The sequence below is a fragment of the Enhydra lutris genome, unplaced genomic scaffold (assembly GCF_002288905.1).
Source record: "Enhydra lutris kenyoni isolate GAN:26980312 unplaced genomic scaffold, ASM228890v2 scaffoldscaffold4, whole genome shotgun sequence".
NCBI classification, from domain to species: domain Eukaryota; kingdom Metazoa; phylum Chordata; class Mammalia; order Carnivora; family Mustelidae; genus Enhydra; species Enhydra lutris.
This window is the reverse complement of record NW_019154088.1, coordinates 55497889-55512363: the sequence shown is the minus strand read 5'-3', so window position 1 is coordinate 55512363 and position 14475 is coordinate 55497889. Positions and strand designations below refer to the sequence as shown.

The 14475-nt window shown below is 42.0% G+C and overlaps 1 protein-coding gene across 3 annotated transcripts in view; it reads right to left on the bottom strand.

The window, feature by feature from the left end:
• LOC111140235 (dishevelled associated activator of morphogenesis 1) overlaps positions 1-14475 on the bottom strand; it is a 96742-nt gene that overhangs the window by 22468 nt on the left and 59799 nt on the right. For 2 of the 3 annotated variants that reach the window (XM_022492564.1, XM_022492568.1), the window contains exon 15: positions 7135-7241. In XM_022492564.1, coding sequence (XP_022348272.1) covers positions 7135-7241 — 107 coding nt within the window. Of the gene's footprint in view, positions 1-7134; positions 7242-8356; positions 8387-14475 lie in introns of all 3 variants that reach the window. The other variant, XM_022492561.1, reaches the window with a different exon arrangement.

Genomic DNA, 14475 nt, shown 5'->3' with positions numbered 1-14475 from the left:
AGGAAAACGAAATTCCTTTTTTTTTTTTTTAAAGATTTTTAAGATTTATTTATTTTATTTTAGAGTGAGAGAGTGTGCAGGCAAGCAGAGGCATAGGGGGAGAAGGAGAGAGAACTTCCAGCAGGCTCCACATGCAGCACAGAGTCTGACCTCACAACCTTGGGATCATGACCGGAGCCAAAATTGAGAGTCAGATGCTTAACCGACTGAGCCACCTAGCACCCCAAAAAACTAAATTCTGAACTTGATAATTCATCAGGATTGTTTAAAGTTTGTTTTCAGATTAAAAATCGATTTTAAAAGGGTTGAAATCTGTTATTATTAAAAAGCTGAATAGTTAATACTCAGAGTAAAATGCAAATGGCACTTCATGGTGGAGGAGTTTTCACATATATTATTTTGTTGGAGGTTTAAAATAACTGTGATGGTCATTTTTTTTTTTTTTTTAAATGGAGGGAGAAACTGAGGTGCAGAATGTCTAAGTGAATTGCCCAAGGTCAAACATACGGAAAGTGGCAGTATCTATCACAAACAGGAAACTCTTGATTCCTAACCCTAAATTCCTTTTACGAATCTGCTTATCTAGTTAATATCTTTTAGGGAAGAATTTAAGTAAAACCAGAAATCTGTTTCTGTTTATCATAAATATATATGATTTACTAATTAAGTTAAGGATTTACATCTTGATTATGTCAGCACAAAAAAGTGTGGACTATAAAAAAGAGTCATGAAATTAAAATGCACTTGCAAAAATGTGTTTCTATCAGACACAACCAATAGTGTTCACTAGGGAGAAAGGTCTTCATCAGATGATTAGCTAGAACAACAGAGTCATTCTCTTGTTCTACTGTAAGCATCAGCTCCAGACTTACTTAAAGAAAAAAAAAAATCATACTTCCTTATTAAAATACCACTAAAGTGACATATTAACATTATTTGGTCTGTTCTTGTCTATGATCTTCAAGAAAAATCACATTAGGCCTAGAGATAAAGATATAAACACAAATACAGGGCAAGATATATGGCCTTCACAGGGAGCATCTGAAGGAAGGGGCTTTGGCATCAGGCTGGGCCCCAGTCCTGGCAGACAGTGCTGGGCCAATGTGACCTTGGATGAGGTGTTTTTTAAGCCTTCATTTTCTCATCAAACTGCACCAGATAATGCACATAAAGCACTGATCTCTCTGCCTGACCATGGATAAGGCTCACTAAACTAACTAAGGCTCACTAAACTAACTAACTAAACTCACTAAACACTAAACTAAACTCACTAAACTTACACTCCAACGGACTTTTCTCCAAAGGGGACAAGCAGCAGCAGTACTTTCCTAACCTAAACATTCACATGCAGTTACGTGATCATTACACCGCGCTTAGTAGAGTTATCACGAACACTACCCAAAGCACTCTCACAACCCATTACTTCTATCAGTTTCCTCTCTGTACACAACATCCATTAGGCCCAGGAGTATTAAACAAGAATTCCAAGACAGCGTTCTTATTTTCAAGGTGGTTATAGTGTTTGGGTGCATCAAACGATAAGCTGCAATACTCGTGCTCTCACAGATAAACGAGAAGGCAGCCTGAGTGCAGGGGTGGCCACAAAGCTCACGGAAGGAGGAAAGGACCCTGGGGTAGAGCTGGTCCAAACACACCCCACTCTGGACAGCTCTGGCTTGTCCTTTTCGCTAGACTTTGACATAATCTTGTGAAAACCAGCCATCTTACTATGTACACTGAATGTTGTTTCATGTGCCAGTAAGTAGGAAAGGGAAGGAACAAATCCATGCATCTTATTGTACTAGTAGCATCCTCTTTTACCTCCTGTTGTCAAATCCAAATACACAGCATCTAGGCAATATGTGAAACTGCTTTTTTTTTTTTTTTAAAGAGAGGGAGAAAAAGAGTGTGTGTGCTGATTGATACGGGGCTAGAACTTATGACCCTAAGATCAAGACTTGGACACTTAACTGACTGAGTCTCCCAGGCGCCCTGAAACTGCCTGTGTTCTAAAAGGAGACCCATTCTATCACCTCGTCTCAGGTATGGCGCCATCCTAATTCCCTGGACCTGCTAGGACCTCTTCAGGTTGTTTTACTCTTTCTTGTGACAATCATCACCCCACAAACATTTTCACCAGAACATCACGATGGAAAACCCCCGAACTTCACTGGAACCATTTAGCTGAGCTGGTGTGGGTAAAACATATGATAGGATAAAAACTATCCTGGCTTCACCGTGCAGGCTCTGGGTAGCCCTCAATTCTAGGACACTAAAGGCTTTGAGTCTGTTAGGAGCAAACACCACAGTTCAGCCAAGCACGGCCAGGGAAGAGGAACATTAAGGAAGGCTGAAACGGCCACTAATAAAAACCAACTGGCTGTGGAACCGCCTATAGCCATCCTGAGAAAAGCCCCACTTAGAAGAAAAAAGTAAATTAGTTCTGTGTCCTTTTCACACTGAGCTGAAGAAACTACTTTATGGTGTGGTTCCGCGGAGCCCTTCTGTTTTGCATTTAAAAGAAAAGGAGTTGAAAATCGGAGTGAGAACAATACTTGAAGTATCAGATTTGCATTCATTAGCTCCCCATATGGAGTGCAGAACTTCTTGCTTTTGAAATTGTATATATTTATGCTTCTCAACCCCCAGAGGCTGTCTGGACTAAACACTAGCTCTAATTCATAACAATTTTGGTTTCTCTTTATGTGTCTCACAAAGAGACTTGAGACTTTAATGGATAGTACTTAAGAAAATCTACCTGTCAACATACTGCCTCACACGCGGCCTGCTGGAGCAGACAAAGAGACTGCGCCCTCGGGGAAAGAGGAGAAGGGGACCCCGCCCTCTGGGACCCGTCTGTAGGTTGCAGGTTGCCGGGTTGTCCGTATCATCTGACATCCATAGAGTGAGTTGCTGCTAAGCTCTGTAATTTAAGGACCCTACCAATTCTAACGTTTTAATTGCTTTTAAAGCTTGCCAGTGTTCTGGTGTGCTGGAGGGTGGCAACTTCTGAGACATCCACCTCAACTTTCTTTACAAGGCAGGAAACAAACCGGCCACTTAAAAACAGTAGTTAAGTCTACCTTGCGCCCCTCAAGTATTTCAAAAATTTGCCAAGAGAACTGGAACATCCAGGCATAATGAACATGAGTTAGGGATGGACGGCTAGGTCAGCCTTAGCTCTGCTTCAATGGATTTAAGCCAAATCCCCCCACTTTAAAGTAGCTTTTTGTGGTTTACTGCACCCCGGCCGCCATTTTAAGTGAGCATCTGGAAAAAAAAAAGGATGGCAGAACACTTCATAAAAGTGTATTTAAGGTGGGTTCATTTTGCAATATAAACCAGCTTCCAAGTCTCTTTCTTTTTTGGGGGAGGGAGGGAGAGGTCGGTTTTAGGGAATAAAGCAGAGTGAATTTTATTGCCCCATGTCACCTGGATAAACCCGGTAAGTTGGTGCTCCCTCTGCCTGAGGCCTGAGGAGGGGATTCTTAGTTTGAGGAACATCACGTTCATTGCACTCGCAAGTCTGTGGCAAGCGGGGACCCTCATGGCCTGGAGCTTCTGTTTCAAAGTCACCTTCCAGGCAGTCTCTTTCCAGGAGCTGCAGGTAGTCCTGGCCACGAAGGCGGCGAGTCCCACGTACAGGGCCTACGCGTCCCTCCCCTGCTTGGCTTGTGGGGCAGGAAGGGCTTCCTTCTGACTCCTTTCTCCACTCCAGGCAGGACTGTGGCAGGTGCCCTGACCAAAGGGTCCACTAACTTCTTCAGTGTGGAGGTAAGGATGAGCTTTTAAGGATAACCGAACACTGAAGACGTATGTGCTCATTGAAATATGCCCCACGGAATATAGCACAGGCTTATAGTGTGGTAGCTTCTGGGGAGAGCACTATGTTGCTGGGAATTAAATTCCTCGTCAGCAAGGTAGGAAACAGAGAGGGTCTCCAGGCTCAGGGAATGAAAAAAGTAGAAAAGAAGAAAGATGGTAAGTGTGGAAAAGAAGGAAATCTTGACACCTCTTGGAGACACTCCTATTCATTGTCCCCAAACACGACACTGGTGTCCAGGTCCTACCGAGGGTTAAGGCTCTCTCAATTCTGTCCCTCATCAGGTCTCACCTGGACCTAAGGAAGAGCCTGCTATCTAAAGGCTGCTCTCGCGGCCAGCTCTCCACCCCTTCCAACCTCTCCTGCAAACCCCAGAGAGCAGACTTCAGACCTTGTTAAAATAAACAACTTGCACTGATTCCTGGTCGCGTGGGCACGAACACAGGCCATGGACTGGGCGATGACCGAAGGGTTGGAGGGGAGGGGTCCCTGCAGCTGCTTCACATGCCCTGGGTCTAAAACTCCCACACTGAGAGAGCCCACTACAAGTCCCCTCCTCATCTCCATTTTATAGACGAGGAGGGTATGGCTTGCCCCTGGCTGAGTGATGCCCTCACGAAGGCACCAGGCTCTCTTGCCCAGTCTCATTCCTTATGACTGATGATACCACCATGCGGGGCTCTCCTTCTTAGCTATGCGCTGACCCCTCGGGTGCCTTGGCTTCCGCGGAGTGCCTCTTCAGAACTGCCCCCCGTACCCCTGCGGTGTAACTGTTATCGCTCTGTGAGGTCCCCTCCCTCTGGTGAGCCCCATCAGTGTCCTTCCCACTTGGCTGAGCATCCGGCTCCTTCTGGTCCCATTAGCCTAGACCTGAGCTGTTCACAAGCTACCTTGCCGGTGTCATTTCCCTTCTCCAGTGAGCCATGAGCTTTCAAAGTCACGGTCTGTTCTGTGGCACCCTGCATAGCGCCAGGCAAACAAATGCGTCAAAGTGATAACTCCAAGAAAAAAGCATCACACGCACTTTCATAGGTTTCTTCCTTCCTTCTAGCCCCTAGCTCCTTTCGTGTGTAGTAACGCACTGCCAATGAGGGGGGTGTGGGGGATGAAAGTAAGGTGAACTGCTGACCTGCTAAACAACTAAACACAACCCAAATTAAAACTAAATCTGCTTCATTTCTATTACTTTTACCACACAGCACACTACAGGTCAGTCCTATGCTTTCCTGACAGGAGTAAAACTATTGATCATGGAGCAGAAAAGCTTGTAGGGCTGAATCCTCAGTGGGAAAGAGGTTTTAGAACCTGATCCATAGGGTCTAATTACTGTAAGGTTAGCTGGGACTCAAAATTACCTTGTTATGTACAATCTGCTTTTTAATTATGCTCATTGTAATAACACTCATTCGTTAAATTGGATTTTAATAGCTACTTTTACAGATACAAGGCAATTTCTCAAAAATTATCTTCCAGAGAGAGTTTAGATACACTCAAGTTCTAAGTCACCTTAGGCTCTGACACTTCTGAGGTAACAAGGAAACTGCACAGCACAAATAAGAAATAATTCCTTCGATAATGAGATGGGAAATTTGCCAGAAAGAGCTGTAACCTTCTCTGTAACCGGTGTCAGTGTTATTATCCTCACTGACATCTCGCGCCGAGAATAATCTGTCTATGAGGAACTAGGTCACAGATTTTACTGTGATGAGCACTTAAGTACTATAAAAATTCAGAGTGATAGCTCCCTTTGTCAAGCTGTTTAAAAGTGTCCCTCTAGACTGCAAAAGCACAAAAAGAGGCAGAAATTCTAGGCTTTAGGGGAAAAAAAAAAACTTCCCCCCAATTTTCATTTAATGTCACTACTAAGAATGTGACTTGTAAAAGGAAATGACAGCAAAGCGAATTGTATATACTATAGAAGAAAAGTAAGTAGACCTTCAGTTTATTTCCTTGGTATCTTCCTGAGCATGTGTTCAGGGAGAAAAAAATGGGGCTAAGTACAGGGCCTGGCCATTTACATAGCTTCCAGCCAGAGGCAGAAATGAAACGCTAAGAGGATGGTTCACGTTACCTTCCTGGTTGTATTAAAATTCAGGGATCTCATTAAGCTTCAGTTTCTCTTCTATGAAAAGAAACATTTGCTCCTTAAAGTAATATATATCTGGCTAATAATCAAGCTCCATGCTGTAAACCAAGCAGCAGTGTTTTATGTTAAAAGAAATTCACTGTAAGACCATCTAAAAATAAAGACCGCCGGGGCGCCTGGGTGGCTCAGCCAGTGAAATGCCTGACTCTTGATTGCAGCTCGGGTCATGATCTCAGGGTCATGATCTCAGGGTCATGAGATCGAGCCCCACATTGGGCTTGGCACTCAGCGCAGAGTCTGCTTGAGATTCTTTCCCTCTGCCTCTGCCCCTCCCCCTGCTTGCACTTTCTGAATAAATAAAAAATAAAGGCTGCCACTTTCCCTCTTTACTCTCTCTGAAAATGAAGCCACCTTAAACCAGCTTTAATACCTATATAACATTCTTTCAGAATGTGACCAGGGGGGCTTATATTTAATGCCCCCAAATTTAGGATATTCATTTACCTCTTACGTGTTAGGTATCTTTGCCTGACAGAAAAGTTCCTTCTAGAGAAAAGAAGAAATTAGATACAGAAAAGCTACTCGAAATGCCCAGGACAACCAGACATAGTGCCTGAAGCTATGGGCAGATTCCAGCCTCCCAAGTTTCCTTTCTTCTTCTCAAGTTCCCAGGCCGTGATGGTGCACTAATTATGTGAAAGATTCTCAACACGGCTGGAATGGATAAATTAGCATTTCACTCGGGTTTGAGATTTACATCTCTTTAGTCATAAAAATGTTCAGAAAGGACATGGAAATCATAAACTTGAAGTATAAAAAGGTGATTTAGAAAAGCAAAATGAAACAAAGAGCTTTCACCGTTGCTGCTGATTCTGGGACAGTGTTACTCAACAGCTAAAATATCTCTAAAGCCAGGAAATATAAAGTCCATTTTACAGGCTCTCTGGAAAAATAAACAAAACAAAACATTGATTTGGGATGTTCCACTCTTTAACTTCAGGAGTCTGTGGAAATTAAACTCTAAGAAAGGAAGAAGCATCCCACTCTGATATATTCCACACAGGGAAGTAGGGGCCATGAGTTCTCCTCTCCTTAGACAGGAGAGAATCCAAAGAACTGAATCTCAGCAGAGTCCGATTAAAAGAACAAGTACAAACATGTGGATGGGAGCCACGGGAGAGGAAAGTTGGTCCTACCAGAAATGTTTATTCAATATCAACAATACCTCGAGAGAAGGATGTTGCAATTCTGAGCTCTCCGACCATCAATCACTGAAAGCTCTTTGACTTTCAGTTTGGAACTCAGGGTGTCATCAATGGCGTCTGCTTCTTTCTGTAAAGAGCGTGAAAGAAATCCATCAAAGTCACACAGGGACATTCCGACTTCAGACACACATTTTCCTTGATATTTTCTGTTTACACACACACATACACACACACGCACGCACGCACGCACACAGGCGAAGCTGAGATGGTGAGGGAGGGAGTACAGGGAGGTGGTGGAACTGAAACGAAGGGCTAAAATCGAGTTGACAAAGGGAAGTAGTAAGAAAAGTTGACCACCCACATTTGAAAAAGCATTTTTGGAAGAACAAAGTGCATCTCTAAGTTGAAGATGCTAAGCGTGCATAAATTATCAGTGAGCGGTGCCCTCCTTTTGTCCCCCAAATCCCTATGGATAGCAGACAGAAGAACTGTCACTATGAATCAAGCTCGGCTGAGGCTTGCCATTGCCAGTCCTGGCCGTTTGCAGGGCCCATTCACTCCAGAACCATTTGCATCCTGAGCACTCAAAAAGCTGAACAATAAATCCTGCCAAACGTCCTCATGTGCAACAGGAAGCTCCCAAGCCCATATGGTACCTTTCATCACCCAGGAGTCTGACAGATAACAGACAGGGGGCAGTTCAAGGCATGAGTGCAATTACTTGAATTAACAACAAAACACTACTTTGCGTACTCCGCTGCTGTACAAAAAGCTGTAAGCAATGATGGCCCGTCCTAATTTATGGTGGAAGAGGCAAAAAACAATTATATATAAAATACTATTTATGTAAACTGGGCATCAAGGTGAAAATCCAGACTAACTTGATAAATAGCAAGTTTTGATTTTATTAGAGGTCAGAATCAATTTTAAAAATGGATCATGGCATTTTTAAAATGTAAGAAAACCAATGAGCTCTGGAACTGTGTAACAGTTTGGGAAAACAAAGACAATATGAAATTTATAGTAAGAGGCACCATGTGATCAAACGTCAACTGTCTTCTGTCATGCTGAGATTTTCAGGCAGACCTCTACGTATCAGTTAAGAGTTGAAACCCAACGCAGAATTACATAAGCCCTGAGTTACACTATCCGGGAAAAAAAAAATTGGATAACTAAGACATTTTGAGCTTATGTTGAGCCAAGAAGTTATAGTAAGCAAAGTTTGGGTAGTTGCTTACTTACCTGCTTGGAGTTACTGTTCACAAAGAAATCCTACAGCCATGGCAGAGGCATGGAAAAGGCAAATCAGACACATGCAGTTCAGAAATCACAGCAACAAGCGGAAGAAAGCAGTCAAGGAAATCAGTGACACAGGGTAAGAGAGGATTTATGCCCCAAGGACCGGCCATGAGAGTTGATGAAGATGGGAGAGTCTGACTGAGATACGATGAAGAGTGCTAACTAAGCATTCTGGGGAGAGAAAAACGACATGCGCAGTACACCATTTTCAATGCGGGCAAATCAAATTCAGAGAAGGAAGGACTTAGACACCCCAGAAAGACCCAAGTTGAGAAAGGAACAAATTCTCTTTGAAGGAGAAATGGGCTCCATTTATTCAACACGATGATTTTCACTTGAAGCAGAAAAATATCAATCAATTCCATCAACTTGAGGAAACTACTCCCGTGGTAATGTCCTACCAGCAAAATATGCTTTTTGGGTGGGCGGGGGTGGTGGTGGTGGTGGTGAAATAATCTCCTGTCTTCTTGTGCCATAAGGAAGGATTAAAATACAAAAGACAAATTCAACAATATAGGTCAATAATGTTAATCCTCAGGATCCCCGAGTCCAAACAATGCCTGGTGACACTGTGGGTAGGTATGAGGAAAAAGACAGAATGTGCAATTAAGAGACAATACGTGATCATGCTGTGTGCAGGCCCTTGGTGGCCCTGTCCCAGCTGCCTCAGGGCTGTTCAAGCACACAAAGTCAGCAGCCTCTTCCTTAAATACTCCAGACAAGACTTGGAGCGAAGAAGAGAAAGAGGGAGAAGCAACTGACACGTTAAGAGAAAGTGCCAGTTTTCTTTACATGTTTCTGCTGTGCTGGAATGAGTGAAGCTTTGGTGTACAAAACACACGCCAGCTCTCAGGCCAATGGCTTGCACAACCAGCAGTTGTTCAGCAGATTCCTCAAGGCTGCACCGGCCCTGGCAGCATAGCTAAGATGAGCCGTTCCACATCTTTCTTCCAGTGGGAAGCACAACGTGTCCCTCTTCTGCTCCACCTATACAAGGATGGATTGCTTTTCTAGAATGGCATTTAAAAATAAGTTGATAACCACAAGAAACCTTGCCTCCCCGATGCCACACTTTTCTTTTGTCCTGGTTTTAACAACCAGGTTTTCTACTCTGAAATTCTTTAGGACACTTGCCCTGTGAAAGCACTGTCTCCTTCCAAGGGCAGAAAAAACTATGGTAACGTGAATTCCATGAGGTCATCTTATCCTACTTTTTCTCTCTTAAAGAGACAAGTTGAATTTAGATCCAGCTCTTACTGTCTGGCCTTCAAAGAAAAAACTTCTATGAAGTTCTCTAGCAACTACTCTCCATAAGTTCCCACCACCAGAAAGTTAAGACTTCTGACCTTCACTGTAGTGCGCTATGGAATTATGCAACTATCACTGACTAGGTATGAGGCTTGTAGCTCAGTCTTACTATCTGCAAAATGAATTAACAACTTGATTATTATTGTGATGATTAAACATGATGATTCACGGAAAGCATTTTGTACAGTACCCTACACACACATATGAGCTTGGTACTTGGAAGCTATTATACAATTATCTTTCAGGCTGATGATCAAGCCCATTTTTTTCTCCTATTGCTCTCTTTTTCCACAGAGTTGAAGAACAGCTGGTCCGGATCTCCCATTTATCACCAGCAGCAGGAGTAAGGGTAACAGTTAATAGCTAAGTAAGGTATCTTATCTTTCCAGAGGTGAGGATGAGGAAGGCCATGGGAGAGTTTAGTTAATTGTTAGCCTTAAGATTTCCCTTCTTTAGGGGTCCTTTAACCAACACATTTTAAATAAAATCACAAAGCTTATTAGATACGGTATGTTAAAAATAATGATGTTTCCAGGCCTCTTTCAAGTAAGTTACCATTCTTCTTGAAACTTCTAAATTATTCCCTAATTGGCTTGGGCCAAACACCATAAAATCACCTATGTTTGGTTCTACCTAACAGGATGTCTGATTTTTTCAGATGATTTTTGGTGTAGGCCTTTGGGAAACAGAAAGCTGGGACTTGCATTTTCAGGAACCAATGCTGACCGATTCTTAGAGATAAAGTTCTGCAATGGCAGGATGCTTCAACACTTTACAGATAATAATAATCCTTACCTGAATGGTTCTTAATCTTTTTGAGGTTGAGGTCCCTTTGTAAATCTGATAAAAGCTAGGGACCCCTCTCTAGAAAAATGCAAACTATTCATAGAAATATATACTATTTGTACAAAACCTTGCCTTTAATTAACTCTTACCATGGAGTCAATTACAGAGTCTCTACCTTTTACTTGGGTTTAAGAAAAACCATCATTCATAATGTTCTTTCTATATGTGCTGTGTCTAAGGGCCAAGATTATTGAAATAAATATCCTAATTCATAATTTTTCAATGTAAAATCTAGATCTACAGAATAATGAAAATGTAAAAAGAAAGAAAAATTCTTTGATCATTTATATTTAAAAAAATGAGAAGATAGCATTGAATGTTCCAAATGGGAGCCCAAGAATGTCTTGTCTATTACATATTAGCAGGAGAGGTCAGATTCAGGAGCTTGGGATAATAGTTATCCTTTGTTCCCTAAATCAGAGCAGAGAGGCTTTCATATGTTATACTACATGCTGCTAAAGGAGTGTCCTCAGGCAAAGAACTGAGAAGGAATGGAGATACGAGCTGTTAATTTATTGCTACAAAGATATGACTCCCTTTAGGTAAATGGGACATTCACTTTCCTCTACCCAACTCCACAGATAGGGAGAATGAATTTATAACATCTCAACAGGAAAATTTCCCACAAAACCAAAATGAATATTGTTTAACTCTATCTGAAACAGTACGACTATGCAATGCACATTATGTATTAAAATAAGTCTTTTGTGGTTGGCCTGGAAATCACACATAATACAGTTTCAATGAGAAAATAAGGTTCTGAGGTTCAAGAAATTGATTTTCAAATGAACTTCTGGAATGTAAGCAGGGGAATAACTGCCTGCTATTCCATTTCATGGGGCACATAAGCCTACATAATCAGCTCTGCACACCTTTGCTATCCACAGTGGAAAAAAAAAAAATCCTGAATAGAAATGGTCTTATTCTTAAAACTGCAATTACAGACAATCCTTTACAAAGCCTGACTTTCATCACCAACAAGAGCACTGAGTAAGAACCAAGTGAAACTGAGAATTTACGCCACTTTGTAACCTGGCTGTGCCACCTGTTCAGACACTGAATATAAACTAAGCCCTATTTCTACTTATTGGTGAGATAGGAATAATACCTCATAGAGCTGGCATGAGGGTTAAATAAAAAAGTAAGTATAAGAGTGCCTCAAGAATTAAATTTTGGGGTTGATGAGACTGGAACTATGTATTTCGTATTCAGAACCAAAAATGTAATAGATACTTAATATTGTCATTTTTAGTCTATATTATGGTTGTTTGCAGATTGTCCTCCGCTTTGCTTTTATGTGGCAAGTTGCTTCATACACCTGTGTAACACTTTAATACATCTGTAACCTTTGAAGTATTTCATATACAAAGCAGACATTATAAATACATTTTGATTTTAATGATAAAATATTTCTCAGATCAATTGGGCATTTTTTGTGTATGTGTACATATATAAAATTTCTCCTAAATATCAAAAATCAGTGTTCACCTAAATTATACTAATCTCATATTTGAGATTTTGTTCAAAATCTTACTCTATGTAGTGTTCTTGTTACAGGCATGCAAGTAATGGCATTCAAGTGTTCTTCTGCCTGAGAAACTGACTTGCTCAAGCAACTGGCTGAAGTTCAGGCAATCTGACCAGGGTTTTATAACTGGAGAGAAGAAAGAGGAGATACCATAGAAAAAAATAGGCTCCCAATATTCACTTGGGAGTGGAAAAGAGAGCAGTTCAAGTGTGATGATAATTACATAGTGCACTGCCAAGATTAAAATGAAAATCCACGGGTCTTAGACATTGCCATTAGATAGGAGACTAGGGAACACACAATGACAGATACCCCATTTCCTTTACTCTGTCCTACATATTTCTACTAGAATGTCTGCATTGTTAGATTTTTTTTTTGGTCTCTCAACATGTAATAAACTCAATAAAATGGCTCGAATTACCTTCATTTGGGAAATATATCTATGGTTTAAAAATCTCATCTCAAATTCTTGCACCAAGAGGGGAAACATACTTCAATTAAGCTGAGCCAAGTGTGTTGAAATTTTTTTTCCAGGAAGTGCTATTGAAAATGTCACAAATGATTCTACTTACCAGTCTACTTAGTGTTAAGTACAACTGAAATGTTCTGGTCTATACTGACAGGAATGACTACTGATTACTTAAACAGCAACTGGTTGCTAGGAGACAATTACCCAACTGCTAGGCTTTCTACAACCCCATCTCCCAGAGCTCTTGAGAACTGTCCATGTATTTGTCCCAGAGCACTTTGGCGGCATCCTTCTGCACCTTCTGTTGAAAGCCTGTTAATGACAAGTCTTGCAAACTTGGGTCTTCTAACCACCTGCTCTCATAATAAGTGCAGCCTACATGCTCAGACTTGAACAGCAGCATTTGGAATAACTGCTGTTTTCCCTTCCTTTAATTTACTTTTCTGAATTCCCAAACCTTCATCTTAGGCATCCAGAATGGGCCAGTAATACTGACTAAAACTGAAGTGGGAAATCAATTGGATGTGCAATGGGTCAGAAGATCATTTGAATCTAACAGGAAATTTGCTAAAATGTCACCCAGAGAACACCTTCCTGGGTCAGCAGAGAGAGCCAGAGAGAGGAGGCCCATCTCAGCCAATCAGGAACAAGCCTGATCCAAGCACCTGCCATACGAGGGCCCGAAAACATACCCTTCGGTTGTCCTTTGAAAGCTACTGGGCATGTCTTATCGTTTTTTTCTTTGTTTTCCTTTATTTTGTGTGTACAACTGCTTCATACTTATGGGGGAGGGAGGGAGGTCCCAGCTGAGGGCTCCTGTTTCAGGGTCATGCTACCATAACAGACAACCATCTGCATTTTTATATTCTACTGGCATAGCATAAAATGCACTACAGAGAAGCTTTCCCTCTCGGTGAAATAGTCTGACTAAAAGGCATACACTACCTTTTCAAGTTCAGATGCATCAAAGGTTTTGAAATAAAAATGTGTCAGCTTTTCTTCTCCCCAGACTCAGCCCATCTTCTCCTGATGCTTGCTTGTTCTGTTCTGAGACACTTTTCCGTGGGAACCAGGCCCCGCCTAAGCAGACTAGGAAGTGCACAGCTTGTCTGAGGATGCCCCCCACCCTGCCTGGGCATGATTCCTACAGGCATTAAAGACCTCCCAGCAAAGCCCAAGGAAAGCCCCTGTGCAGATGCCTGCCATCTGTGCGTTCCTAGCAAGACCTGTTCTGCTCTCCGCAGAATCTCTTTGGTCACCCTGAAGAATCTTCCTGCTCATGCTCCAGGACACAATGTAGCCCTTCCCAGGTGTCTGACTGGGACCCTACTCCACTTGTTCCTTGTTCTTCTGAAATTCTTTGTACCCAGCCACCTTGCTGTGACCTCTTCTGGTCTTCTGTTAGGAGGATCTACTAAGATGCCATCTCTAGGAGTAAGAGGTACCACCAGATGGGACTGGGGCTTACGGCATCATGCTTGCTACCTGGTCACATCGACACAGCCAGCCAGCAAGCACCATGTACCACTAGTATTCTCACTAGTATCACAAATGCTTTGCTCATGTTTCAGAAGCTTCTCTGGTCCCCTCTATGAATACCATCTACCAACTAGCTCCACCTTCCCAGCCCCACTTCTGAGTCTATCTGGTTCATGACATACAGTCAGAATTCTTCTCCAAGGTTCTAGCTAGCTGCCAAGTTAGAGTTATTTACAAACTTCTGCACTTCTAAAAGTTCCACCTACTTCAGAGCAGTCCACTTCTGATAATAACCACTTGATACATATATTTAAAAGCCAGATATACTAAAATGGCTTGAGAAACACACCTCGTGAGGGGACAATACAAGTTAGGTAGCTCTCCTAGTACTATTTTCTCCTGGTGACCCTTCTGGACTAAGTACAAGTGATA